Source organism: Amphiura filiformis, chromosome 6 (genome assembly GCF_039555335.1).
Source record: "Amphiura filiformis chromosome 6, Afil_fr2py, whole genome shotgun sequence".
In the NCBI taxonomy this organism is placed as follows: domain Eukaryota; kingdom Metazoa; phylum Echinodermata; class Ophiuroidea; order Amphilepidida; family Amphiuridae; genus Amphiura; species Amphiura filiformis.
Genome location: NC_092633.1, coordinates 56664646 through 56691108, shown reverse-complemented (window position 1 = coordinate 56691108; position 26463 = coordinate 56664646). Strand labels below are relative to the sequence as shown.

Below are 26463 nucleotides of genomic sequence, written 5' to 3'. Positions count from 1 at the left end.
TTGTATTCACTTTTTATAATGTCAAGAAGCAGTTCTTAACACCATGAATATGGAGGAACAAATTTCCCACCAGACTTCGGACAGTAGAGGCAAATTCCCCATCGCAATTGTTGGGATCGGTGAGTGTCATCTAAAACCATAAAAACGGTCTCGCACCATAGCTGGACTGTGGGCAGTGGCGTAGCTAGGGAGGGTCAAGGGAGGGCACAGGCCCTGGGCGTCTTAGGGGGAGCGCCGAATCGACCAATTCAGCGCCCAAGATCGATTCTGCGCCCCCCCCCCAGCGGTAAAAGTCACAGTTTCGCGCGCTTCGTAAGCATTTTAACACGACTTGAATCTGTAAATCCAAGTGTTTATGGTTTTAAACACTGCAAGGTGTTGAATTTTTATTTACACAGTAAAGGTATAGGACACCTAAACACCTTGCAGTGTTTAAAAAGTGTTACAGAAACCCTAAACACTTGGATTTACAGTGTAGTCGCTGGCATTTTAAGACCGAAATTGACTATAACCAAATTAGACGTATTTATGCAATTGCTTCAGAAATGGGGGGGGTTCCGACACAACTCCAGCTACGCCACGTGGGGCTTCTGATGTGTAATCGATCAGCAAGGACGTTCATTTTAATTAAATGAAGCGCCTAAAATCAGGTGGGCGCCAAATTAAAGAAGTGTGTACATTGACAGCTGAAGCCTGCTTTATTGGTTCGCGACCTGCACAAACACACTTTTGCGTGAGAACAATGGTAACAGAGATGATGGTACCACTTTCTCAAGTGGGACACTTACACATGACTTTCTATTCATCATTTATTAACAGTCACCTGCCAGGTAAAGTGTAAATATGCTGTTAAGTCAGTGACAAATTAATAATGGCCGAAGCATTTTGCCCGAAACAATGGTAGACATGCTTCATAGACCATGCTAAGATTGTATTTGGTTAAGACACGGTATGTTTTGTGACTATGGATGGACGATTAAAATTAAGAAATCAGATTGTTGACTAAGGACCTACCAATAATTATTGATCACGTGAATTAAATCAAAATTAGGAGCGACGATTTAAACAAAACACATCTTCTTTCTTTCTTTTTCTTTAATAAATCAGGATGCCGTATGCCAGGTGGAGTAACGTCTCCTGAAGAGTTCTGGGATGTGTTGGTCAAAGGCCGTGATATGGTATCAGAGATTCCACCCAACCGTTGGTCAATCGAGTCTTTCTATCATAAGAATCAATCGGTTCACAGCAAAATGGTAACGAAACGATGTGGATTCATTCATGACATCGACAAGTTCGACAATAGCTTCTTCCAGGTATGTTATGACTATATCATTTCATAGTATTTTCCCGATGTATGTGCCATTGAATTGAAATACCGAGAAAACCAAATTAGTTCGGAACTAGGAACATTGCATCTGACGTCATCATCTGTTACTCAAAGCAGGAACGTGTTATGACTGGCTGTCTTGCCGATTGACCTAATAGTATACATTTTAGTCTCCTTCACAGCCAAAAGGTGTCAAAATGTGCAGAAATAAATTCTGCTTCCAACAGGGGGGAGGGGGTAGTTACTTTTTTGAGATGTTTATAAGTCAGTCGGCATAAACATGCCAGTGTCTATTTGTGCGAGTAACGTCGGTAACATAACCAAAGAATTGACAATATTGTTCAAATCTGCCCATCCTCCTCAGATTTCCCCTAGAGAAGCTGCTTCCATGGACCCACAACAGAGACACATGCTCGAAGTTGCTTACGAAGCTTTTCAAGATGCAGGTAAATGTAGTGAATTGATATTACATATCAACTATGTTCTAAAACGAATCCTTCATAGTATATTCACCAATGTTGTTCAGTGAATAAACATTTTAGAATTTTGTACCATATCATTTAAACTTGACGAAGTTCTCCGATATGTAGGACGCAATATTGTAGGTAGTAAAAAAAGCCAAATACAAATCCAAAATTCTTATTATTCTAGAAGGAATGTTATAATTATGTTAAATAATTCAGTAGGCTGGAAATTCAGTAGGCTCTCCCAATGCATCTTAGTACGCGTGTAATTATTATTCTTTAGTAAACTACTCTGTACTCTCTCTCCAGATGAAATCTTGCACTGCTCGAAGAATCACCTTTGACCTTGTTAATTAATTTGATAAATGTATGACCGTGGTGTCAGTATAACCACAGTGCTAATAAAAGCTAATGAACTTGCCCAGCAATTGTCGGCAGTCCGACGTCACATATAGTATATAGTTTTATGACGTGAAGTCCATTTCATTTTAATTCCTAGGTATTATTCCATCCACATGTGGAGACTGTGGTGTCTATATCGCAGTGGGTAGAATGGATTACCCTATCATGATAATGGACACATCCATAACAAACCCATACACTCTTACGGGTATTGCCCACTCAGTTGTAGCCAATCGAATCTCCTATGTATTCAATTTCAAAGGCCCAAGCTTGGTAGTTGATACAGCTTGCGCGTCTTCTTTTACTGCCATGCATTTAGCGTGCTCATCCCTATGGAATGGCGAATGTAGCGTTGTACTCGCGGGCGGTGCAAACCCTGTTATCATACCCGAAGTGACTGTAGGTTACAGTGCATTAGGCGTTTTGTCCCCAGAAGGTATGTCTTGCCCGTTTTCCGATACGGCTAAAGGCTATGTACGCAGCGAAGGCTGGGGAGCTTTCATTCTAAAACCCTTAGATGCAGCCTTACAAAACAATGATCATATATACGCAGTGATACGAGGTAGCGCTATTGCCTGTAACGGTAGCAGTAAAAGTCTTACCATGCCTTGCAGTGAAACACAGAAGATGGTAATGCGCATGGCTTATGAGAAGTTCAACATTCCAATGTCTTCTGTACAGTTTGTTGAAGCACACGGCACAGGCACACCTGTCGGTGATCCGATTGAGGCCCAAGCAATCGGAGAGACATTCGGTAGCATTAACAAAGAACCAATCAAAATAGGATCGGTAAAGAGCAATTTTGGGCACACCGAATGCGCATCTGGTGTCACATCTGCTATCAAGGTTGCACTCATGTTAAATAAGAGGCAACTTGTTCCGTCAATCAACTTCAGGAACATAAACCCATCTATCAATCTAAAACGTCTCAACATAAGGGTACAAACCTGTAACGAACCAATTGAGGATGCCGAAGAACCATACAGAGTTGGGCTCAACAGTTTCGGCTTTGCCGGCGCAGTGGCGCATATGATATTTGAAGAAGCACCTAAGCAAGAAACCGATCGGGAAATTCCGATGGCTGGATGGAAATTTGGAGAAACCCAAAGCAAGAAGGGTAAATATGTCATATTACCGTTATCTGCTAAAAGCCCGGAAGCATTAACAGATCTGGCGAAGAAGTGGGTGCATTTTAGCAGCGATGTTGATGCTCTTCAGGTAGCGTCTTGGCAAGCCACAAAACGAGAGCATCACACATGCAAGCTTGCTGTCGTAGCAGAGTCATCGGACACCTTTCGGAGCACACTCACGAGCTTCCTCCAAGATGAGATCAAAGACACCTTAGTGAAAGGTGACGATATACCTCACTCCAAACCGAAGATATGTTTCGTTTTTCCTGGTCAAGGTCAGCAGTGGTATAATATGGGGCGTCAGCTGTATCAGGATGAAATTGTGTTCCGGGACACAATAAATGAATGTGATAGCATTTTCAAGAGGTTAAGTGGCTGGTCACTTATCGAAAGGACGGGTGTCTTCAATGGTATTTCTCCCAATGAAGCCAAATCTCCAGATATCATTGAACAGGTTGAGATCCTGCAGCCAACAATCCACTTCTTTCAGATTGCCTTGTTCCACATGTGGAAGCATTGGGGAATTCGCCCTGATTTTGTAGTAGGTCACAGTTTGGGGGAAATTGCAGCTGCTTATGCTGCAGGCGCTCTTACCCTAAAAGAGGCAATATCCGTTGTTTATTACAGGGCTGCACAGCAGGCTACTCTCTCGGGAACGGGGAGCATGGCGGCTGTGAGATCAGACAGAGAAACTGCTGAAGCACTCTGCAAGAGCTATCCAGACGTCCACATTGCTGCAATCAATGGACCCGGATCAGTAACCATTTCTGGAAATTGTGACCATATAGGTGCTATCGTTAAAAGCAATGCCGAGAAAGCTAAACAACTACGGGTAACAGCCGCTTACCACACTCAGTTTATGAGTCCGATAGAAGCTAAGTTCAGGAAGTCAATGGATAATGTGATCTCCAGTGATAGCAGCAATCGCACTGCATCATTTTATTCGACAGTAAGTGGTGAATGCTACAAAGATCCTCTTAACGTCGACTATTGGTGGGAAAATATACGGAGACCTGTACTCTTTCAGCCAGCCATAGAGTCCATTTTACACGATACGGATGTTTCTATCTTTCTTGAGGTATCTGCCACTGCAACTTTGCGATCTGATGTCCAAAAGATACTGCACTTTAACGATCCAATGCGTCAGATGTCCGTGGTAGTGTCTGGTAGAAGAAATGCTAATGACCAAATGTATGCATTACTTGCTCTCGAAACCTGTATACTCTGGGCGTTAACATCAACTGGAATAAAGTAACTCACAATGCCGCCCAATGGGCTCCAATTCCAACTTATCCATGGCAACACCACCAGAGTTTGTGGATTGAGGCTGAAGATCACCAAAACGTTAGACTTGGTATGGATGATCGGTCTTTCAAGGGCAAAAATGGATACATTACCACAGACAAGTTCGCCTTCCTATCAGAGTATTTCGAAGATGACGTTCTTGTATTTCCCTGCAGTGGGTTCCTGAAGTACGCATCTGAGATTGTATTTGGGGATAGAAATGCTGCGTTTGAAAACGTTCATTTCTTGAAACCCCTTAGCTGGTCCACAGATGATAGCCATCGAGAAATTGCTCTGAAGCTGGATATGAAAAGAGTTGGTTATCACATTGAGATTACAGAGAAGGATACCAGCTACTTCAAAGCTACAATAACTGATACTGATGACACTGCAATCGCCAAAGAAGAAGCCGACTTCGATGCAGATGACGTCCTAGATAGGTGCTCAACATATCTGTCAAAAGAAGACTTCTATCATCAACTCCAGGTGACAGGAATCACAAACGAAACAGCACTGCAAGTCGTTGATGAAGTTTACCTGGGAGACAGCGAGTCCGTGACTTACGTCAACGTGGAATCTCTCACAAACAAGCAACACGCATTTTTAGCAGCGTTAAATGCAGCATTTCAGGCATCATCCGTTACCGTTCAGCAGCCGACAATCAAATATCGACCAATTGGCCTAGAATCAATCATCCTACAACCAAGCTTCTTCACAGCTGAAGAAAGCAGTATGATAATTTACACTGACGTTGTCGACTGTGATGGTCATTTCTTGGTATCGAATCTTCTTATACTGAGTGACTCAGGATCCGTCTTAGGAATCATCAAAAACTTGGAATGTCACAATGTCGACAAAAGAACATCTACTTTTGACATACAGACATGCTTTTTCACAACGCACTTGCAGCCTTTGGAAGCATGTAATCTGTCAACTTCAATCGTTTCTAAGAATTTTGAAGAACCTAACATTACAGCAACATGTGGGAAAGATGTGAGTGCCATCAAACGTGCTGAAGAAATGGCAGATGATATCGAGAATATTTGTGTTTCCTACATCAAGCACGCTCTTGATACAGTTCCAGATGTAGAACAAGCCAAAGGAAAACGATATCATAAGTACATGGCCATCTACGATGCTGTTCAAACAAGATATACACGAGAAATCACTCCGTATGACGGGATACCGGAAGTGATGGACAAGGTTCTTGCACATTGCCCAGAATTAGAGGTAGAAATGCATCTTGCGAAACGTCTTGGCGAAGCATTGCCAGACACATTACGTAATCCACATACTTGTGTTCCGATCATGTTCTCAGCAGACTGCTTAGATAGGTACTTCTGGGATGGTTTGAGTATGAAAATCTACTATGAAGCTGCAGCCAACGCTGTCATACGATCCGTGAAACAGTCATTGAAAACAAAGCAGGTCGTCAGAGTGTTGGAGCTTGGAGGACGAGTAGGTGGTTTTACACGATTTGTCGTTGAGCCTTTGAAACAATTTGGAATGGCAAACCGATTGGAGTACGTCTTCACGGATGTTAGTGCTACTTTCTTCACGCAGGCAAGAACAAAGTTGCCGGGGTGTCCCTTCATACAATATCAAGTGCTAAGCGTTGATAGAGATGTAGCTGAGCAAGGTTTTGTCCCCGGTAGTTTTGACATTGTCGTATGTGTTGATACGTTGCACGTTGCTGTTGATGCTAGACGAAGTACTGGATTTATGAATGATCTCCTCTTACCTAATGGACACCTGTACATCATCGAAGGTACAAACACTCACTTCCTGACGGAATTATGGTTTGGCACTATGGACGTATGTCTGGTATTCGAAGATGAGCGGACACAGATACTCAACAAAAGCTGTTGGTTTCATCGAGAGGGCTGGGTACAAGTCATGAAAGATGTTGGTCTACAAGATGTTGTTTCTGCATCTACGGAGAAAGAGTTCTATCACAGTGTTATGGTAGGACGAAAACCAAGTTCTGCTCCTGTAAAACATACCAACAACATCGGAATTAATGAGCAGAATTGTGTGACTCTCGTTTTTGAAGATGATACTAAAGTAACTCCTCCAATTCAGCACAGAGGCAACAAGAGGAATGTTCCAACAAAAACAAAAACCCTGGGCGAGGAAATGGCACTTGCTCTGAAAGGCACAGTCAAACTCAAACCATTCTCACAGATACAGCAGTTGGCAAACACACTCAAGAGAATCCAGCAAACAAGTGAAGTAATCTACCTACACAGTGGAGAAGATGAAGGTTTGATAACGCTGCTTGACCTTCTTCAAATAGCAGGGACAATCCATAGGAAGATAAGTCGTTTGTGGGTTGTTGTCAGAACTAAGGAAAACCATCTTACATCCAACAGTGGTTTGGTTCTGGGTCTAGTTCAATCTCTTTGCAATCGAGTAAGATCAGTTCCTCTGTACTCACTACACGTTGCCTCTACCTCCGGCTTCAATAGAGTAGCTCAGCAATTTGCGGTTCTTAGAAGCCAAAGTCTGTTAGCGGAGCATCATTTCGTCATCTCAAAGTCCGGTTCTTTAGAAGTTCCTCGAGTAGGGAATTATCCGATTGAGATGGTTGAAACTGTAATGCCTGAACATTGGAAAGCTACGTTCCTAAATGAATCGGAAACTCCAGAAACATTGGTGTTCTTTGGTGTGGATGAAATGCCAGTTCCACCAGGTCATGTGAAGATCAGAATTGATTCAATACCGCTGTGTGGCATAGATACGCCACCACAGCTCCATTCATGTGATATGCCAGATGTTGGAGGTGTTTCGGAAATTCAGTGTCTCGGTACAGTTGAGGCTATTGACGAAAGTGACGGTACGGATTCAGGTGTAAGTGTCGGTGATGAAGTTATAGGCTTTGGGCAGATAGCTTTAGCTTCCCATGTTATCTGTGACAGCAAGCTAGTCGTACCAAATACCCAAGATATAGACTGTAATAGTCTAATCCCACTTGTTACGGCTTATTATAGTCTTCTTCAGCGGGCAAGAATCTCATGGAATGAAACCCTCCTCATCAGTTCTGATAACGTCCCTCTTTGCTTAGCAGCACTGGAGATTGCAAAGTACATCAAATGTCAGGTCATTTGCATTGCAGGGGATTCTCAAAATGAAGGCTTCCTGAAGGAAAGAGTTGGCGTTCAACATGTGATTCAAATATCAAATAGTTCCTTCTTAAAATCTGTTTTTGGATGGACCAACAACAACGGAGTCGATGTTGTTTTTCTGTCATCGCCTGATCCAAATTACGAGAAAATTCTGTCTGTTCTGTCTTCTGAGGGACGGTTGTGTGAAGTTCCTAGAGAAACGGTTCTGCAGATTGCTGGTATTACATCCAATGCCCTAATGGGGAATAAAGTATTCCATTCCTGTCAGATTGGGGTTCTTTTGCAACATCAGCCGGAACGATTCCGTAGTATTGTACTCCAAGTTATGGCTCTTCTCAAGCAACACCAGATCGACCCAGTACCGCAGGTAGAATGCCCAATTGAAGACTTTCTAACTTCTTATGATGTGAAGAAAGCAAATCAAGCAGAACAGGTGGTGCTAGAGATTCCCCATGAGTTTAATCCATTAGATCATGTAGACCTTCAACCTTCACCAGAACAGTTTTCTGCAAAGGCATCGTATGTAGTCACTGCTGCCCATACAAGCTTAGCGCTATCATTAGCTAGGTGGTTATATCAACTTGGAGCTAGAAGTATCGTCCTTATATCTCATGATGAATTCCCAACTTCCACCAAACAGACGCAGAAGTTTTTTCGTAATCATGATGTTGAAGTACGAGAATACATAGCAAATCTAGGGGATGAAGGCGCGGCAAAAGAAGTTCTAGATGACATCCGATCAACTTCAGCAAAACCAATAAAAGGAGTATTTCATCTTGATACTGTTATTTATGATGACAATCCCTTTGAAATCGATGCGCGACGAGCGAGCAAAATAATCAGTGATACAGTAGCGAGAGCACGAAACTTGCATACGCTAACAAAGCGTGACAATCTAGACATATTTGTCATGCTTTCTTCCATCAACTCTGTCGTTGGTATTCCGTCCAAACCCCTTTTCTCGGCGGTCAGTGCTTATCTTGACGCTCTTGCTGAGGAACGCAATGCCCAGGGTTTACCAGCACTCTCTGTACAGGTGGGTCCGATAAGATGTATGGGTACAATTTTTGGTGTGTCGGAGACAGAATCGTATCAAATGCACTTTGATAGACGCCAAAAGCTCATCCACGTAGATGATTTCCTCCAAGCTTTGGGTTTGCTACTAAGGAAACCAGATCAGCCAGTGGTGTGTTTTGGAGGTCAGGATCAGGTAAACCACTATCATGGACAAAGGTTTGGAATATTGTTCAATTTAGGGGAACCCCATGGAGTGATGCATATCACAATATGACTTAAATATATTTTCTGGGCTGTTAGCTTCAATGGTTCCTAGTTTCCGCAAATAATGTCTATATGGAAGCCCCGGGTGTATGTTATGCCATGGAATACAATCGCACCGCAACTGCCCTACCCCGCCCACCTCATATCCGTGATTAGTATAGGGCGCTTTTGCAATCCTGGAATGGTGCAAGGTAGCAAAACAAATACACAATTTTCTTTACCAGTCAGGGATCACTACATTTACCCCTACTCGTGGATAGTGGGGGAGTGCATTGTTTGTACAATTGTGTTCCATAGGGTACTATGAGGGCTATGTTATATCCAGAACTGCACCCATTGAATCTAAACATCCTACTCACATGATATATACCTTGCCATCGTGGGGCTCAAACCGTAAATGCCTCCATTGTGTTTCCACCTCTCCAGAATATGGTCATAGTGGTGACCTCTAGGGGCAAAATACGCGGACAGCTTGATGTGATACACAATCAAATTATATTACCAACATTTTGATTGTTAAATTAAGATTTAGAGGGATTATCCAACAATTTTCCAAACTTTTGTTCATAACTGTATAACGTAATTAATATTAATAATGTGAAGCATACTGCCGAAAAGTGTAAACTTTAAATCTACAGTATTCTTCGCAATGGACTTCGAATGGAAGAGACTGAGACCCCATCAGGCTGTATCAAAATTATTATTGTCCATCCGTTTTTGGTATTTTTGAAAAACCTGCCTCACGAAACCCGCAGCTTGATAGTTTTGTTGACCACCACAACTGCTTGGCCTGGGGGCACTCAACTTTGGAGGTGACGCGTATGTCGGGCTGTTAAGACCACCTTTTTCAGCATCGCTGTCACCCAATATTTTTTACGAACACATGCTCTGTCACCCGAAGACCCTTATTTTTCCATTTGATCTGTCACCCAAAGACCCTTACAAGTTCAATTTGAACAGCAACTTTCATTTATCACTGATTTTGTTACTTATTTTGAAAAAACAAAGAAATTTGAAGCCATTTAGAACTAGAAATTCAATTTTCGAGGTTTCGGTAGAGCTTTTTCGGCTCTCACCCAAAGATTCCATTTAAAAAAAAGGTCATGTTCTCACCCAATGACCCCATATTTTTTACATTCTGCTCTCACCGAATGCCAAAAATCATGCTCTCACCCAATGACCCCATATTTTTTACATTTTGCTCTCACCGAATGCCCCTGGGTGCGAAAGTGCCAGCCCTACACCTATATCCATTTCAAATTGAAGTGCCCCCGGCTGCTTGGCAGAGGAATACACATTTAAATGCCACGTGGCTTTATTTTCACGATATTTCCATTGTTTATTTTAGGAATGGGGAGCCATGAAGCAGATGTGTGTCAACTCTGCAATCAAGTTTCGTCATTTGGCAAAAGGTAGTAAAGTGACCAAGGAGAAACCCAGGAGTGCAACAATGAACAAACGACAGATAGAACATGTAATCAAATCCAAAATGGCGGAACTACTGTGCATGCGCAAAGAGGCAATAGATGTAAAGCGACCAATGACAGCATATGGTGTGGATTCTTTGATTGCCATGGAGATCGCCAATTGGGCATCAGATCCAACGCAGCTTGGACTGGTTATATCGCAATTTGATATACTAGATGGAATGACGATTGCTACTCTGCTAAACAAAGCTATAAGTTCTTAGTTGTTATACGGTTACCTCACTATCTCACTGAGATGGAAACTAGTAACAGAATTATTGATAGAGGCGATTCGTTGCCGCTACAGTGTTGCCTCAGACAACGCCATTTGGAAGGGAAATTAAAATGGCATGTTTCAAAGATTTATTAATAGATGTGGGCTGTTAGAAACAACCGTAATTTGACGGGTATTAATCTGAACGGTAGTTTTTTCACGTTTTTGTTAAAGGGTTTTAATCATATTCATTATGCACGTTTGAAATTTGTATTGCTAAAAACCAAACATATTAAATAACGTATAGTTTAAATTGGTTAACATGGTGATCCAGCAAACACAAAAACGATTTAGAAACGTTTTAAATAAGTTATATTTTGGCTTTTGGTTTAGCTAAAAACGTTTTAATAACATTAAAATGTCGGGTTATATAAAGGTCATGAAAACGTTTTAAAACGTGAAAATGTGAAAACACACTGCAACAATATTTTTAAATGTTTTCAAAAAATGTTATTGCAAATTATTTTTGCAAACATTTTTGCCAAATATTGTGTCAATACTTAATAACATTATGTTAAAATATTTGAACCCAGCAAACACAGAAATGTTCTTAAAATGGTTTTTTCAAAACCTTGTAATAACATTTAAATGTCGGGTTATATTAAGGTCATCGAAACGTTTTTAAAATGTTATTGAAAATATTTTGGGCAAACATTTTTCGCAAAATATTTTTTCAACCCCAAAATAACATTTTGTTTAGAATGTTTTGTATCAAGTTTTCAAGAATAATTTTGGAATGTTATTAAAACGTTTTTATACCCATTACATAACCCGACATTTAAACGTTTTCTGTAAAACATTTTTGTTTGATGGGCAGTAGAATGTTTTTTAAGGTTATGAAAACGTTTTATACTCTTAATATGTGATTGGACACGGCGAATCAGCCGTAAATTCGGCTCCCGGTCAATTTTGTTTTATTTCGTGTTTAGAAAATATATATTGTAAGCTTTAAAATGGTATAATCATTTGACTTCAAATGATATCCAGAAGCGGGTTTATGGTTTGTTGAACTTTTTTCCTTCAACAAAGTTATACCTTTTTTGGTTCTACGTGTGACTCTTTTTCCTGAGACGAATATACCTAAATTTTCGTCTCAGTCTTTTTCCACATTTCTGGTAATAAATATCAAACAGACATAATTGGAGGTCATTACAAATCATCCTAAGTCAACGAGGTTCAGGAATGTCCTCTCATTGTTAATTGTTGGTTATACATACCTAGACAAAATGCAATGCTTTGTTATCTACCACTTGAACAGGATTTAGCCAAAGCAAACAAAGACAAGAACTATTCTATAGAAATAGATAGAAGCTTATTATCCTCTTTAGCAATAGGATTATTGCTTGGTTTAAACGGTGGTTGATCAGACACTTGTCGCAACGAATTGAGATACCTATGAATACGACCGTCACATACATTTTACACTCTAACTCAGAATGCAGTTTGCCGAGTTTACGGCTCATTCGGCGTGTCCACTCACATATACGTACCCTTTATATAACCCGACATTTAAACGTTTTCTGACGACCTTTTATAACCTTTTGCGAATGATGTCGAAAACGTTTGGTGTTTGCTGGGGAGTTGCTTTAAGGCGTTTATAGCAATATCTGATTGATTTTGACTGACAAAACACGAATGAAGTTAGATTATTATACGTGAAGTATAGATTTTCAATTCACAACTTTAAAAATTACAAATGGATGTCCGTGGAAGTTAGAGGTTTGTTATAGTTTGCCAAACGCATTTACATATTTACTGGCTTTCGATACGATCAATTACGATATTATCATTGAGAAACTTCACCATTATGTAGTACCGTGAAAAGAACTTGAGTGGTTCAGGAGCTACCTTACAAACAGAAAATAATATGCTGTGTTCAATAATTGTAAATTTCATTTAAGTACTTTTTTCTTAATGATATTATTTATTCTTCGAAAGATTTTTATATGCAGATGACACGCTATTATGTTCAATCCGGACTTTGAGGAACTTTGTTCCGTTAACCCTAATCGAACCAAACATAAATAACCTCATGCTAACAGTCATATGGGAACGGAAATCTTGGCCGGTCAAAGTAGACCCCCGTGGCAAGGTGTAGCCGTGCGCGTGTCTTTCACCCGACGGGTCGGATGCAAAACAGCAACGTTTTCGTGATTGTTAGACACGTGCTATCGACCCTCGTGAATATGCGAGAATTCACAGCATACAAAGCACGGAGACTCTGACTGATTATAGTCGGGATTGTAGTTCGTCTGTGGTATTCTGTGCACGAGACACATTTATACAGGTGCGAGGAGGCGTTGTTCAATACTGTGCAATACTGAATAATATGTCATACACGTTTATTACAACTCCTTGAATAAGTTCATCAGGACTGTTAGATATCATAGATTTTATTAGATATCATAAATATTATATATTATCTTTATTATTATTATCACGTTTATGACAAGTTTTGCATTTCTTTTGTGCATATTATTATTATTCGGTTATATTGGGTATCATTATTCATAGTTTAATTTCAGTGTTCCAGACAATTTATATTATTGAAATGCGAAGAAGCGACGAAGTGTAATTAATATCTTATGTTCTATTCTATAGCTGTGAATGGTTTTTTTCTCAATAAAGTTCAAACCTGAATTTATAATGATTTGTGCATTCTGTATTAAATTTGTCTATATATGCACATTTTGCGCTGAAAAATCATCACTAGACATATATAGAAGTCCCATATAAGTGTAATAGACGTACGTAGTTCACCCGAGACGTTGACAACGTTGTTGGCACTCCCGAGCGTTTCAGCCCACCCCCATAATTTGCCCACCCGCCCGCAACAAAGAATTTTTGAACACTCCGAAAAGTAAGAGGTTGAAGCCTGACACTTGGGCACTGGCCAGATTTCAGATTTTTTAAGACGTTTTGCCATTTTGATCAAGTTTCATTCATGCTACCTAGCCTTTCAACAAGGCTTTGGCTACATGGGCCAGCACCGTAGTGAGAGCGCCATCTATCATATTCTGCGCGCCTGCGGCGCTCGCTGTCGCGGCTTCGCCGCTCTGTCGCGCCTTCGGCACTCGCCCCCCCTAGGATCGCGAGGTCTTTGACAAAGACTACATGCTACCTTGATAACAAATAATTGCCTGTTAGATATGACACATTGGATCAATTGAAGGGATTTTCCCTGAAACCATGTTGATTTCCAAGGATAATTTTCCCTTCTTCCCATCATTTTTCCAATAAAAGAATGTAGGATTTCTCCAATATATTACACAGTACGGCTGGATGATGGTGTTGGGGTGTGTCATAATTGGAGTTGATCCCTTAAAATAAAAGTGGATTGTTTTCTGGGTATTTCACCTTAATGTCATGATCCCTTAAATCTAGTTGCAGTTATGTGCACTGAAGCTTGCAATCTAGATGTGGTGTGTGTATTGTATGTAGTGGTCAGACCTGGATCCTAGGTCAGTCCATTTCTTTTGTGGACAATTCTTTAGGTATTGTCAATATTCAGATTTTTTGTGTGTCATGTAAATTAGTCTTTGGCTTGTGGATGCATGTTCACAGGAAATCTGGGCATTCAATTTTAACATCCGATTGAGATAAGATCTGCTGCCCATTTCACTGAGGAAGTGAGATGTTGTTTTATTCATCATGATGGATAGTTCTCTTTACTAACATCGTATGGCTAAAAAGGCTTTACCAGTTTGCGATGCTTCATACAGAAAGATATACCAGGTCTTATGGAAGCTAGAATCAGCAATAGAAGCTAATTTGTGCCTTGTGTTTGAGTCGGGTTTGGCGAAGTTTAAAATGGTCGTCGTGGTTGAAGCTGACACTTTAACTTTTCCAACTTTGTGAGAACCATGCTGGTTTAAGACATTGTTCGTGTAAGTAAAATAATATTGTTTGTAAATTATAAAGTGGATTTAATGATGAATTAGGTATTTAAAGAAAGCTTTGCTTGTGATAGTTTAAATTATTGTTTTGGCGGGAAAATCAAATTTAGATTTTCATAGTGTGATAAATTCTGCATTCAGTATAAAGTTCCAAATTAAACATAGTTGAATTGGTGTTCAACATATCATGTAATTTTGTGTCGAGATTGACAATTTAAATCATCCTGCTGTAGAGACATAAACTTCAGGAATTTAAAACATATCTTGTGGAACTAGCCGTGTGTGAATGTTGTAAAGAAGTTCCATATCTTTCATTAATCAAAGAAAGAAGTCAGTAGTAAATTCTGTGGCTCATTTGGAAATATGAAAGTCTTCCAGATAGAATATTGTGTGAAGTTTATCATATGAACTTGAAAACAAATCCTAGTCACGGATTCATTAATTGTATTTATACAGCCGTACATGGGTGTGTATACTCTACTCTTGGACTTGGACGTTGGGAACTGTTGTTTTCGTCGACATTCTGCATTCCATGTAATTAACCGTTGGTTGAACTAGGCGTGGCTACGTGTGTGGCATCATTGAGAATGGATTCAACGCACTGTATAACTGACAACGTTGTGATGGAACTCTAGTCGTGTAACGACGTTTAAAACATATCCTTTCCAAGTGCACTTGGTATATTTTTTTATCGCGAATGATTAAATTGAGTATACTCATTAATTAGTTTCATCTGACTAGTCATAATATATTTAACCGTTATTGCCATTGTGATATTTATTTATTTTTTCATGCGTATAAGAGAACTGTTTTTTTGAAGTATTTATTATAATCCTTTTGTTGCGTGACATCATTTTGTCTCTTTGTTGTTCACATTATTGCTTCGTGGCTTTGCTTAGCGTCGGTTGGGAATTTCAGTCCAATCCTGACATTTGTGGGGGCTCGTCCGGGATATAAAAACAAAGCTAATAGCAAAAGTTACCAGTTATTTTGTGAACAGGATTGATGACTATTTTGTCCGTATTTCTGCGCATTGTTGGAAGAGTGTTTGGTTGTGTCAAAATAGTGTCAGTAAGGTATTCAAGTTCAATAGGCTCATTTGCAATTCTGCTTCTATATACGATTTGTGCATTGAATTTCTGGTTGCGCTCTATTGCAGTCATTTTTACCAATCATGGATACTGATAAATTAACTTTGTCAGGAGAAAAGATGGGTTATACAGGGAGGACCTAAAACAATTTGTCAAGACGCAGCGTGACCTTGCGCGAGATGAACGTGCAGCACAGCGCGAATATGAGAAAGAGGCACTTGTATTGCAATTAAGAATTGAGGAACTAAGGAAAGAAAATGCAGCTAAGGGCATTAAAACAGAACATGCATCTACAGGCCAGAGTAAAGCAAAAATTCCCAAATTACCAGAATTCCGTGAGGATAAGGATGACATTGATGCTTACTTACAAAGATTTGAAAGGTACGCGGAATCAAATAAATGGGAAAGGGATGACTGGGCTTTAAATCTTAGTGCACTGCTGCATGGGAAGGGTTTAGATACTTATGCTAGGCTTGCACCAACTGATACTTATGATGTTCTAAAATCTGAATTACTCAAAGCGTATCAAATGACCGAAGATGGATTTAGAAGTAAGTTCCGTTCAGCTAAACCCGAACAAACAGAAAGTGCTCCACAGTTCGCGACAAGATTGGAGAACTATCTGATTAGGTGGGTAGAACTGGCTGCTGTAACCAAGAATTTTGCTGGGTTATCAGACTTGTTAATACGTGAGCAATTTGTCGCCGGCTGTAACAAAGACATGGCGTTGTTCTTAAAAGAAAGGAAACCTAAAAATGTTGCCGAAATGACTCAATTGGCTGAACAGTACATAGAGGCGAGAGGTGGATGGAATGCTTCCTTTGGAGGTAAGTTACCACATCAAAAAGGTCAACAACCTTCAGGTAAGAAGACTAACACTAACCCTCCCACTCATGGTACTAATCCAAAGCAGAGTACGAATACTGGAGGTAACCAACGAAGGTGTTTTATTTGTGACAAAGTAGGCCACATAGCTAAAGACTGTTATCGCCGCACTAGACCTACTTTGAAAGCTGCTAGTTTACAGGGAAGTGCATCACATGGACACAAATCAGGTAAACAAGGTAAGAAGTTAAATCAGACTGATACTTCATCTTCTCTTTGCACTGCATGTAGTTGCGAGTCTTGTGGACAGAACAGAGTGCAGACTGCATCTTCTTGTGTGCTGGTCTCAAATGAAATGTATGGTGAAGGTGTGAAATCAGACGATGCGTATGTAACGATGTCTTGTGGTCATAAACTTCCTCTTGCGAGTGCTGCGTGTAGTGATAATTTAGTAGAGGATATGCCGGTCGTTCAAGGTTTTCTTGGTAGTAAGGAGGTTCAGGTGATGAGAGATTCTGGGTGTGACGCGGTAGCTGTAAGGAAGAGACTTATGCCAGAAGAGAAATTTACTGGAGTATATGACAAATGTCGTCTTATTGATGGTACGGTGAGAACTTTTCCTGTTGCATGTCTGGATGTTGATACACCATATTTCACTGGTAGTGTTCATGCTCTGGTGATGAATGATCCTGTGTATGACTTGATTTTGGGTAATAATCTCTGTGGGGTACGTGAACCTAAGGATCCTGATCCTGATTGGAAACCACGTTGTCAGTCAAGTGTAAACACAGATGACGAGGACCATGGTGAAGTTAGTAATGTGATGAACGCTGTACAAACTCGTAGTCAAAAGGTGGCAAGTGAGAAACTCAAGAAAGCTCTTAAGGTACCAAAGGTAGTTACTGAGATTATTTCTGCTGATGAGTTGCAAAAGGCTCAGGCTGATGATCCAAGTTTGAATAAGATTCGCGAGTTAGCAGAATCAGGTGAAGTAAAGGTGAGTCGTTGTGGTGGTACATCAAAGTTTGTGTGTAAGGATGGTATTTTGTTCCGTGAATTTCAGTCTCCATCTGTCAACTTTGGTGAAAGTCTCAACCAAGTTGTTGTTCCTCAACCATTTCGTATGCAAGTTATGAAGTTGGCTCATGAAACGCTCTTAGGAGGACATGCTGGTGTGAATAAAACCACTCTCAAGGTCTTGAAACATTTCTTTTGGCCTGGTGCACAAGCAGACATTGGGAGATTGGGTAGATCATGTGATATCTGTCAGCGAACATTTCCCAAAGGTAGAGTAACAAAGGTTCCTCTTGGTAGTATGCCGATCATCGATGTTCCCTTCAGTCGTATAGCGATGGATCTTGTTGGTCCTATTTTTCCGTCTACAGAACGAGGTCACCGTTTTATCCTTACAGTAGTGGATTACGCTACTCGGTTTCCTGAGGCAGTTCCGCTTCGTAACATAGATTCGATATCAGTAGCAGAGGCACTGCTGGATATTTATTCCAGAGTTGGTTTTCCTCGTGAGGTACTTAGTGATCAAGGTAGACAATTCACGTCTGAAGTGATGGCTGAAGTCAATAGATTGTTATCTATCCGTCAGTTAACCACAACTGCTTGGCATCCGATGACAAATGGTATGTGTGAAAGGTTCAATGGTGTGTTGAAAGCTTCTCTGAGAAAGATGTGTGAAGAACGTCCTCGTGATTGGGATAGGTATATCAATGCTTTACTTTTTGCGTACAGAGAAACCCCTCATGCTAGTACTGGGTTTTCTCCGTTTGATCTTTTGTATGGTCGATCTGTGAGAGGTCCTCTTGGTATGTTGAAGGAGTTCTGGACAGGTCAGATAGAAGAACCAGAAACCAAGACCACATTTGAGTATGTTCTGGATCTGCAGGATAGGTTGCAGAAAACATGTGATCTTGCTAGGGAAGAGATGAAGAAGTCTCAAGGTAAGTACAAGATGTACTATGACAGAAAGGCTAAGGCTCGGAAATTTGATGTCGGAGATGAGGTATTGTTGTTGCGCCCTACAGACCATAACAAACTTCTATTACATTGGAAGGGTCCATTTCCTGTGGTAGGTAAAGTAGGTAGTATGGATTACAAGGTGGATTTCGGTACCAAGGTGAAGACATTTCATGCAAATTTACTGAAGAAGTATTTTCGTAGAGATACTGATCAACCATCCAAGGTAGTGGCTGGTCTTTTACAGATTGCGTGTAGTGCCATCATTGAAAGTGAAGTACAAGAAGAGTCAGAAATGTCAGAGGAAGATGATGTGTCTTTGACAAATGAAGATCTTCTACAGATTCCATCTTTTCAGGCTGAAGAAACCATAGCTGATGTACATATCAACCAAGACTTGACAGAAGAGCAGAGTTTGGAAGTGAAGAGATTGTTAGGTAACTATAGTAGTGTACTAACCGACAAACCAGGGTTTACTCATCTAGGTTCGCATGATATCAAACTTACGGATAGTACACCGGTTCGTACTAAGCCATATCCTATTCCATATGCCTTACGAGACTCTGTGAAGGAGGAAATCAAAACAATGTTGGAGTTGGATGTGATCGAACCATCAACTAGTCCATATGCATCGCCGCTGGTTGTCGTCAAGAAAGCAGATGGTAAGAATCGAATATGTTGTGACACTCGCAGAATTAATGCGATTACCGAATTTGACGCAGAGGGGATTCCTTCTCCTCAAGAAATCTTTGATCAATTGGGAGATGCACAGTATTTCTCAAAGTTAGACCTCAGTAAGGGATATTGGCAAGTTCCGCTGACTGAGAATGCCAAACCGCTTACTGCGTTCCTTGCTTTTGATCAGTTGTATCAATACCGGAGAATGCCGTTCGGGCTCGTCAACGCTCCTGCGACATTTTCTAGGATTATGAGGAAACTGTTGAACAATCTTGACAAAGTAGTAAACTACATAGATGACATATTAGTGTATACAGTCACTTGGGAAGAACACTTGGAGAAACTGAATGAACTTATGAAGAGGCTTAGAGATGCGAACTTGACTGCTAAACCTTCAAAGTGCTATATCGGCTTTGAACGTGTCGAATTCCTAGGTCATACTGTTGAGAAGGGATGTCGTCATCCAAATCTAGATAAGTTGGAGGTCATACAGAAGGCTCCACGTCCTGTGACCAAAACACAGCTGAAGTCGTTTTTGGGTCTTGCCGGTTTCTACAGGCAGTACATTCCGAACTTTGGAGCCATAGCGGTACCATTGACAGACAAGACGAAAGCTGGTGAACCAACGAAAATCAACTGGGAGAGAAGCCAAGAATTAGCATTTCAGACCCTCAAGAATATGCTTGGAAAAGCACCCATTCTACATCTACCAGACTTCCATCGTCAATTCATTCTACGCACAGATGCAAGTGATGTAGCGATCGGAGCTGTCCTGTTCCAGGAGTTTGAAGGTGTCAAATTTCCACTTGCATATTTAAGTAAGAAGTTGAACAAAGCACAGAGAGGATATGCGATAATGGAGAAAGAGTGTCTTGCCGTTGTATGGGCAATTCGCAAGTTAGAACTTTATTTGTACGGACGAGACTTTGTCTTAGAAACAGATCATCAACCACTGCTATGTGTGAAGCGTTCCAAAGTTGCAAATGGTCGGATAATGCGCTGGGCATTGTCATTGCAACCATATCACTACAGGATTGAGGCAATCAAGGGAAGTGACAACATTGGCGCAGACTACATGAGCAGGATTTCACATGAATAAGGTGATGTGTATTTTGTGTAGCATTGGAAATTCAAAGGTAGAATTTGTGCAATGTACATTGGAGAAGGTAAGAGTCATGTGAAAAGTAATCTTGAGTATATATCTTCTTGGTGAAGACGGGTCACAGTTACAACTGTAAATCCGCTTAAGGTTAAGTGGTAGATGGTAAGTTGTGGAAAATGTAAATCCACTTATTTTTAAGTGGTGATTGTGTGTTATATGAAAATTGTGTAGCCACAATTTGTTTAAGGGGGACGTAAATGTCATAATTGGAGTTGATCCCTTAAAATAAAAGTGGATTGTTTTCTGGGTATTTCACCTTAATGTCATGATCCCTTAAATCTAGTTGCAGTTATGTGCACTGAAGCTTGCAATCTAGATGTGGTGTGTGTATTGTATGTAGTGGTCAGACCTGGATCCTAGGTCAGTCCATTTCTTTTGTGGACAATTCTTTAGGTATTGTCAATATTCAGATTTTTTGTGTGTCATGTAAATTAGTCTTTGGCTTGTGGATGCATGTTCACAGGAAATCTGGGCATTCAATTTTAACATCCGATTGAGATAAGATCTGCTGCCCATTTCACTGAGGAAGTGAGATGTTGTTTTATTCAGCATGATGGATAGTTCTCTTTACTAACATCGTATGGCTAAAAAGGCTTTACCAGTTTGCGATGCTTCATACAGAAAGATATACCAGGTCTTATGGAAGCTAGAATCAGCAATAGAAGCTAATTTGTGCCTTGTGTTTGAGTCGGGTTTGGCGAAGTTTAAAATGGTCGTCGTGGTTGAAGCTGACACTTTAACTTTTCCAACTTTGTGAGAACCATGCTGGTTTAAGACATTGTTCGTGTAAGTAAAATAATATTGTTTGTAAATTATAAAGTGGATTTAATGATGAATTAGGTATTTAAAGAAAGCTTTGCTTGTGATAGTTTAAATTATTGTTTTGGCGGGAAAATCAAATTTAGATTTTCATAGTGTGATAAATTCTGCATTCAGTATAAAGTTCCAAATTAAACATAGTTGAATTGGTGTTCAACATATCATGTAATTTTGTGTCGAGATTGACAATTTAAATCATCCTGCTGTAGAGACATAAACTTCAGGAATTTAAAACATATCTTGTGGAACTAGCCGTGTGTGAATGTTGTAAAGAAGTTCCATATCTTTCATTAATCAAAGAAAGAAGTCAGTAGTAAATTCTGTGGCTCATTTGGAAATATGAAAGTCTTCCAGATAGAATATTGTGTGAAGTTTATCATATGAACTTGAAAACAAATCCTAGTCACGGATTCATTAATTGTATTTATACAGCCGTACATGGGTGTGTATACTCTACTCTTGGACTTGGACGTTGGGAACTGTTGTTTTCGTCGACATTCTGCATTCCATGTAATTAACCGTTGGTTGAACTAGGCGTGGCTACGTGTGTGGCATCATTGAGAATGGATTCAACGCACTGTATAACTGACAACGTTGTGATGGAACTCTAGTCGTGTAACGACGTTTAAAACGTATCCTTTCCAAGTGCACTTGGTATATTTTTTTATCGCGAATGATTAAATTGAGTATACTCATTAATTAGTTTCATCTGACTAGTCATAATATATTTAACCGTTATTGCCATTGTGATATTTATTTATTTTTTCATGCGTATAAGAGAACTGTTTTTTGAAGTATTTATTATAATCCTTTTGTTGCGTGACATCATTTTGTCTCTTTGTTGTTCACATTATTGCTTCGTGGCTTTGCTTAGCGTCGGTTGGGAATTTCAGTCCAATCCTGACAGGGTGCCTTCAGGTTGTTAAAAACACACATGGAGAAGAAGGAAAAAAGGTTATTATAATATATGAGGCAAGCTGTTTACGGGGTCAGACTTAATGGTCCATATACATGACAATAGACTATAAGCAATATCATGATATAAGAACGCACAAATGGATCTGAAAATTTATGTCATGAAATAGTTAATACTTCGGAAATGAAAACATACCTTCGGATGTGATGTAAGAACCCCATGTAGGATCATATAGAACTATGTATGATAAACTTAGGCTATTACGTACATTTAACCTCCGCGGACAATTGGCCTATTCCTGGTAAAATTCACAAGCCCTATAGAAGACATAGCTGGACATGACCTTAATCTCCCACACAGGGAGTGTAGATTTTAAATGGAATCAATCATCCATCAGATAACCACCTGCTATCAAGATAAAGGTCATATCTCCCATAGGGGGTACAGATTTCAACTGAATAGCCCAGTGTTTGTTTCGCTCGATTCGTATTTTATTTGATCAGTCTGTTTAATGTTGATTATAAACTATAGTTATATAATACTAATGACAAATTGCCTGAAAAGAAATGTCCAGTGTAGGAAGAATTGGAGTGTTTAAGGTTAGCCGAGAGTTTTTCATGCGCTGGATTTCAGAGGGGCGTAAGTTCATGACAGAAACAGCCATGCAGAAAATGAACAAGCGTACCGGGACGTGGCTATACTTACAATAGAATATCGATCCACGGTCAAGACATGAAAAGGCTATGAAACCTGAGACGAAAATACCTATGAAACTTGGCTTAGCTCGCGCTCGGAGCTCGTGAGTCGGGTGGGGGTGGGGTTGGGGGGTGTCATGAGAGGCGGCATGCCGGGTCGGATGCCGGGGGGCACAAGCCGTTTTCGGCAATTTTCATAAGGATTTTATAAATTTGAAAATTGATACGCCCTGGAAAATGTGTTGATTTTGAATTTATAGCCTTGATATCTTTGATGAAATAAATCAATGCTGCTATTCCCCTGCTTACAATGTAATACGGTACAACAATAACATCAACAACAATATCAAAAAGCAATTATTTGCAAATCGAATTTGGGAAGAATATTCAACAAGACAAATACTTAGCATGCCTACAAATTTTTGAATTACATAAAGTGAAAAACAATCAATCACGATTCACTACAGTCAGCGAATCAATCAAATAAAACTAAAAAGAAAGGAGCAAGAAAGAATAAAGAAATAGTGAAAAAGAGCAAGAAAGAGAGAGAAAGAAAAGAACGAGAAAGAATGAAAGAAATGAAAAAAAAAGAAATGAAAAAAGAAAAGGAGAAAGAAAAGAGGAAAGAAAGGAAGTAAAAATGAGAAAAGAGAATAAAAAAGAATAGTAAATTCAGCCACACGGGGACTCGAACCCACAAAAATGGTTCATAATAGATTCCCAGTCCAACGCTCTATCCACTCGGCCATACATCAGCTTACGCAATTACTCATTCTCGAAGGGTATATGTAACTATAATTGGATGCAATTACTTGATTACAATCGCGTCCGCACAATGGCTCTTAGAATAAACACACATGTCGGCGCTGAAATTTTGAACGAACTGATGGAGGAAAAACTCGTTTTTTGCAATACTAGCTTCAATTTGGAGTGAAAATCAAATGGGATAGCAATTGGCAGAATGTTGAGAAATTAGGTATTCAGATGTCTAAATTAACGTCCCGTAATCAAGATATCGATAATTTCACAAAACAGTTTTTTCTCAGGCAAGATTCTCGAAAATGTTCCCCAAAAATGGGCTTTTAAAATTTAATCGGTACTGTATTTGGTTCTTCCCCATGGCAACATTATTTCTTTAATCGATTTGTAGTACAATACAAAAAAAGAGGAAAACGATCACTCGGCGTAGTTTTATACGGGGCGCACATTTGAAAAAAACGTCATGGAACGCGTTTTTGAGCTTGTGAACATGGTGCGTAAAACGGTTTTAAACGAAGGATTTTCAAATTTATTCTAAAAATTTGTATAAACACACAAGAAAAATGTTAAGCTACATCCAATGCACCAACATTTCACTTGCTGCGATATTTGATTACTGAGAAAACTCTGTTTCAGAGAACAACTTTATACGTCTTTTATACGTTTTTTATACGTTTCTTCGTGTAACCTTAAGCAGTATGCGGACTCCGAGTATTAGACGTACAATATTGTATGTAACATATCTACGTTATTTAATCTATTGCCATTCTATTTCCAGTAATGTTTAAGTAAAATCGATAATATGTTACGTATAATATCTGGTAGAAATATATTATCGATTATACGTCATCAAACATTCGTTAGAACTTAAACATTACTGGAAATAGAATGGCAATAGATTAAATAACGTAGATATGTTACATACAATATTGCACGTCTAATAAAAAGTCTGCATACTACTTTAAACTTGTCATTTATAATTCACAACACTTGATGGGATCATTGGGCAAACTGTGTATAGCAAATTCGATCTCAGGTTTGTGGAATGGAAATTAAGGATCTAAACTACATGTACAAACACTGACTTGGTGTAAAAACACACAGTTTGAGAATCATCAAGGAATTTTTGTAAACACGCTATAGAAAAAAGGCAAAAGCCAAAAATTGGCTTTGGTGTTGTTGTTCTAGAAAAAGTAAACAACTAGAAAAAAGGCACAAGATGCAGTGGATCATGTTGTTGATTTACGTAAAGTTTAAATATTTAACGATGATAAAGTAACCAAAGAAGCCTATATATATCCAACCTTAATAAAAGTTCATTGTGAAAAGGTGATTGTTATCAACATAGTAGATAATAATTTATAACATTAAATTAATAATGATTATTGAAGCTATACGTATATACGGTGCTATATACAAAATAATTTATTGGTGGAAAAACTCTGGGATATCTACCCGTGAAGCGGACGCAACAAAACAGCATGAACAGACAAAAAGAAGCATAAATAATTAAAAAAACAATAACAAGGAATTGAACATTTGGTGAATGTTTATCTTCACGAGCAAGGTGAATTTCAATGTAATATCAACGTCATTACTAAAACAAAGGCACAGGATTGGTTGTTTTGATTAATTACCCATGTTACAAAAGTATAGTAGGTGCCTTGCCTCCACCAGCTTAATGGCATAAATGTCACAAATTGCATCATCTGTGGCTTCTTACACAATTTAATTACACAAATTGCACAAATAGTCGGTGCTTTATAGCTCCATCAGTTTAATGACTGTGAATATCTGTAGATGATTAGCGGCTAGCGCATGTGTATGGCTTAGTTTCAATTGTATCCACCTCTTTTTTACGTTCTTTGATACGAACGTCGAAAGGACGGGCGGGTCGGGGGTCGGGTTCTCCAATATAAAATTATGCACCAGTGCTAGTGCTGTCCCCTTGATTTTATTGCACTAGAAAACTACTGCAATGAAACCACACCATACGGAGTATATGCTTGTTCATCCTAAAGCAGAGGCGATCTATTAGAATGCTTTTTAGTTCCCAGACTATTTCCTTGTTTCATTATTCTATTCTAATGTCGGGACAGCTCAGCTTGCCAAGCGCTAGAGGCGGGCGTATATTTGTGACATTTTATCTGCCCGACAGAAAAGTTGCCAGCCGCATTTGTGAAAATTAAGAAAAACAAAACAAAACACAAAACAAAACAAAACAAAACGAAAGACATCTTGAGTCAGTTAATCCATTATCGTTCAAATCATGAAACGGCACGGTCTCAATATTGGCCATTGATCGTATTTTTGAAGATTGACGTTATAAATATAACATCTTCCAGAGACTTCAAGACAACTGAATGATAAAATCGTCAAAAATCACATTATCCGGCTCAGAATACCAACAATTGTGTTGAGACTTGTGATTGATCTCTATGAACACTGAATCACAATATTTGCAGTCTAATTTAAGATCATTTCTTTCGCGATAATTCATTAACGGAATGATAAATAATAGAAGCACCACCGCCTTTCCTACCCTGTCTTATTACATTACCAGTTACGTAAAGGATAATAGAGTTTGCAAAATGAAGTGTGAAATTTACTTTAACGGCAACGGCAACTTCAGAAATGTCGATTGGGTTTCTTGCTCAACTTTACTTTACCGCGAACGTCTGATTGATTAGACTGCAAATATTGTGATTCAGTGTTAATTAAATGTATACTGTACAAGAAACTATCATGTAATGTGTACAAAATAGTCTTTGAAAGTCTATAATAAAAGATTTAAAAAATACAGAACATATATCTACTTGTATTGTTACTTATTTATTGTGGTTTTGCTTGAGTTCTTTATGTTTAGAATATGTATAGGCATATAATAGGTGTATAACTATT

The 26463-nt window shown here is 39.3% G+C and overlaps 3 protein-coding genes across 3 annotated transcripts in view; all 3 read left to right on the top strand.

Annotated features, from left to right (window-relative positions):
- The window catches only part of LOC140155696 (replication factor C subunit 4-like), a 443685-nt gene that overhangs the window by 264532 nt on the left and 152690 nt on the right, over positions 1–26463 (top strand). The window lies entirely within an intron of this gene.
- On the top strand, positions 44–10703 carry LOC140154646 (uncharacterized). Its single transcript, XM_072177213.1, has 6 exons — positions 44–119; positions 1108–1313; positions 1692–1773; positions 2291–4514; positions 4784–8942; positions 10362–10703. Exons 1-6 carry the CDS (start codon positions 44–46, stop codon positions 10701–10703), a joined length of 7089 nt encoding a protein of 2362 aa, XP_072033314.1.
- On the top strand, positions 15655–19321 carry LOC140154645 (uncharacterized). Its single transcript, XM_072177211.1, has 3 exons — positions 15655–15725; positions 15852–19195; positions 19227–19321. Exons 1-3 carry the CDS (start codon positions 15655–15657, stop codon positions 19319–19321), a joined length of 3510 nt encoding a protein of 1169 aa, XP_072033312.1.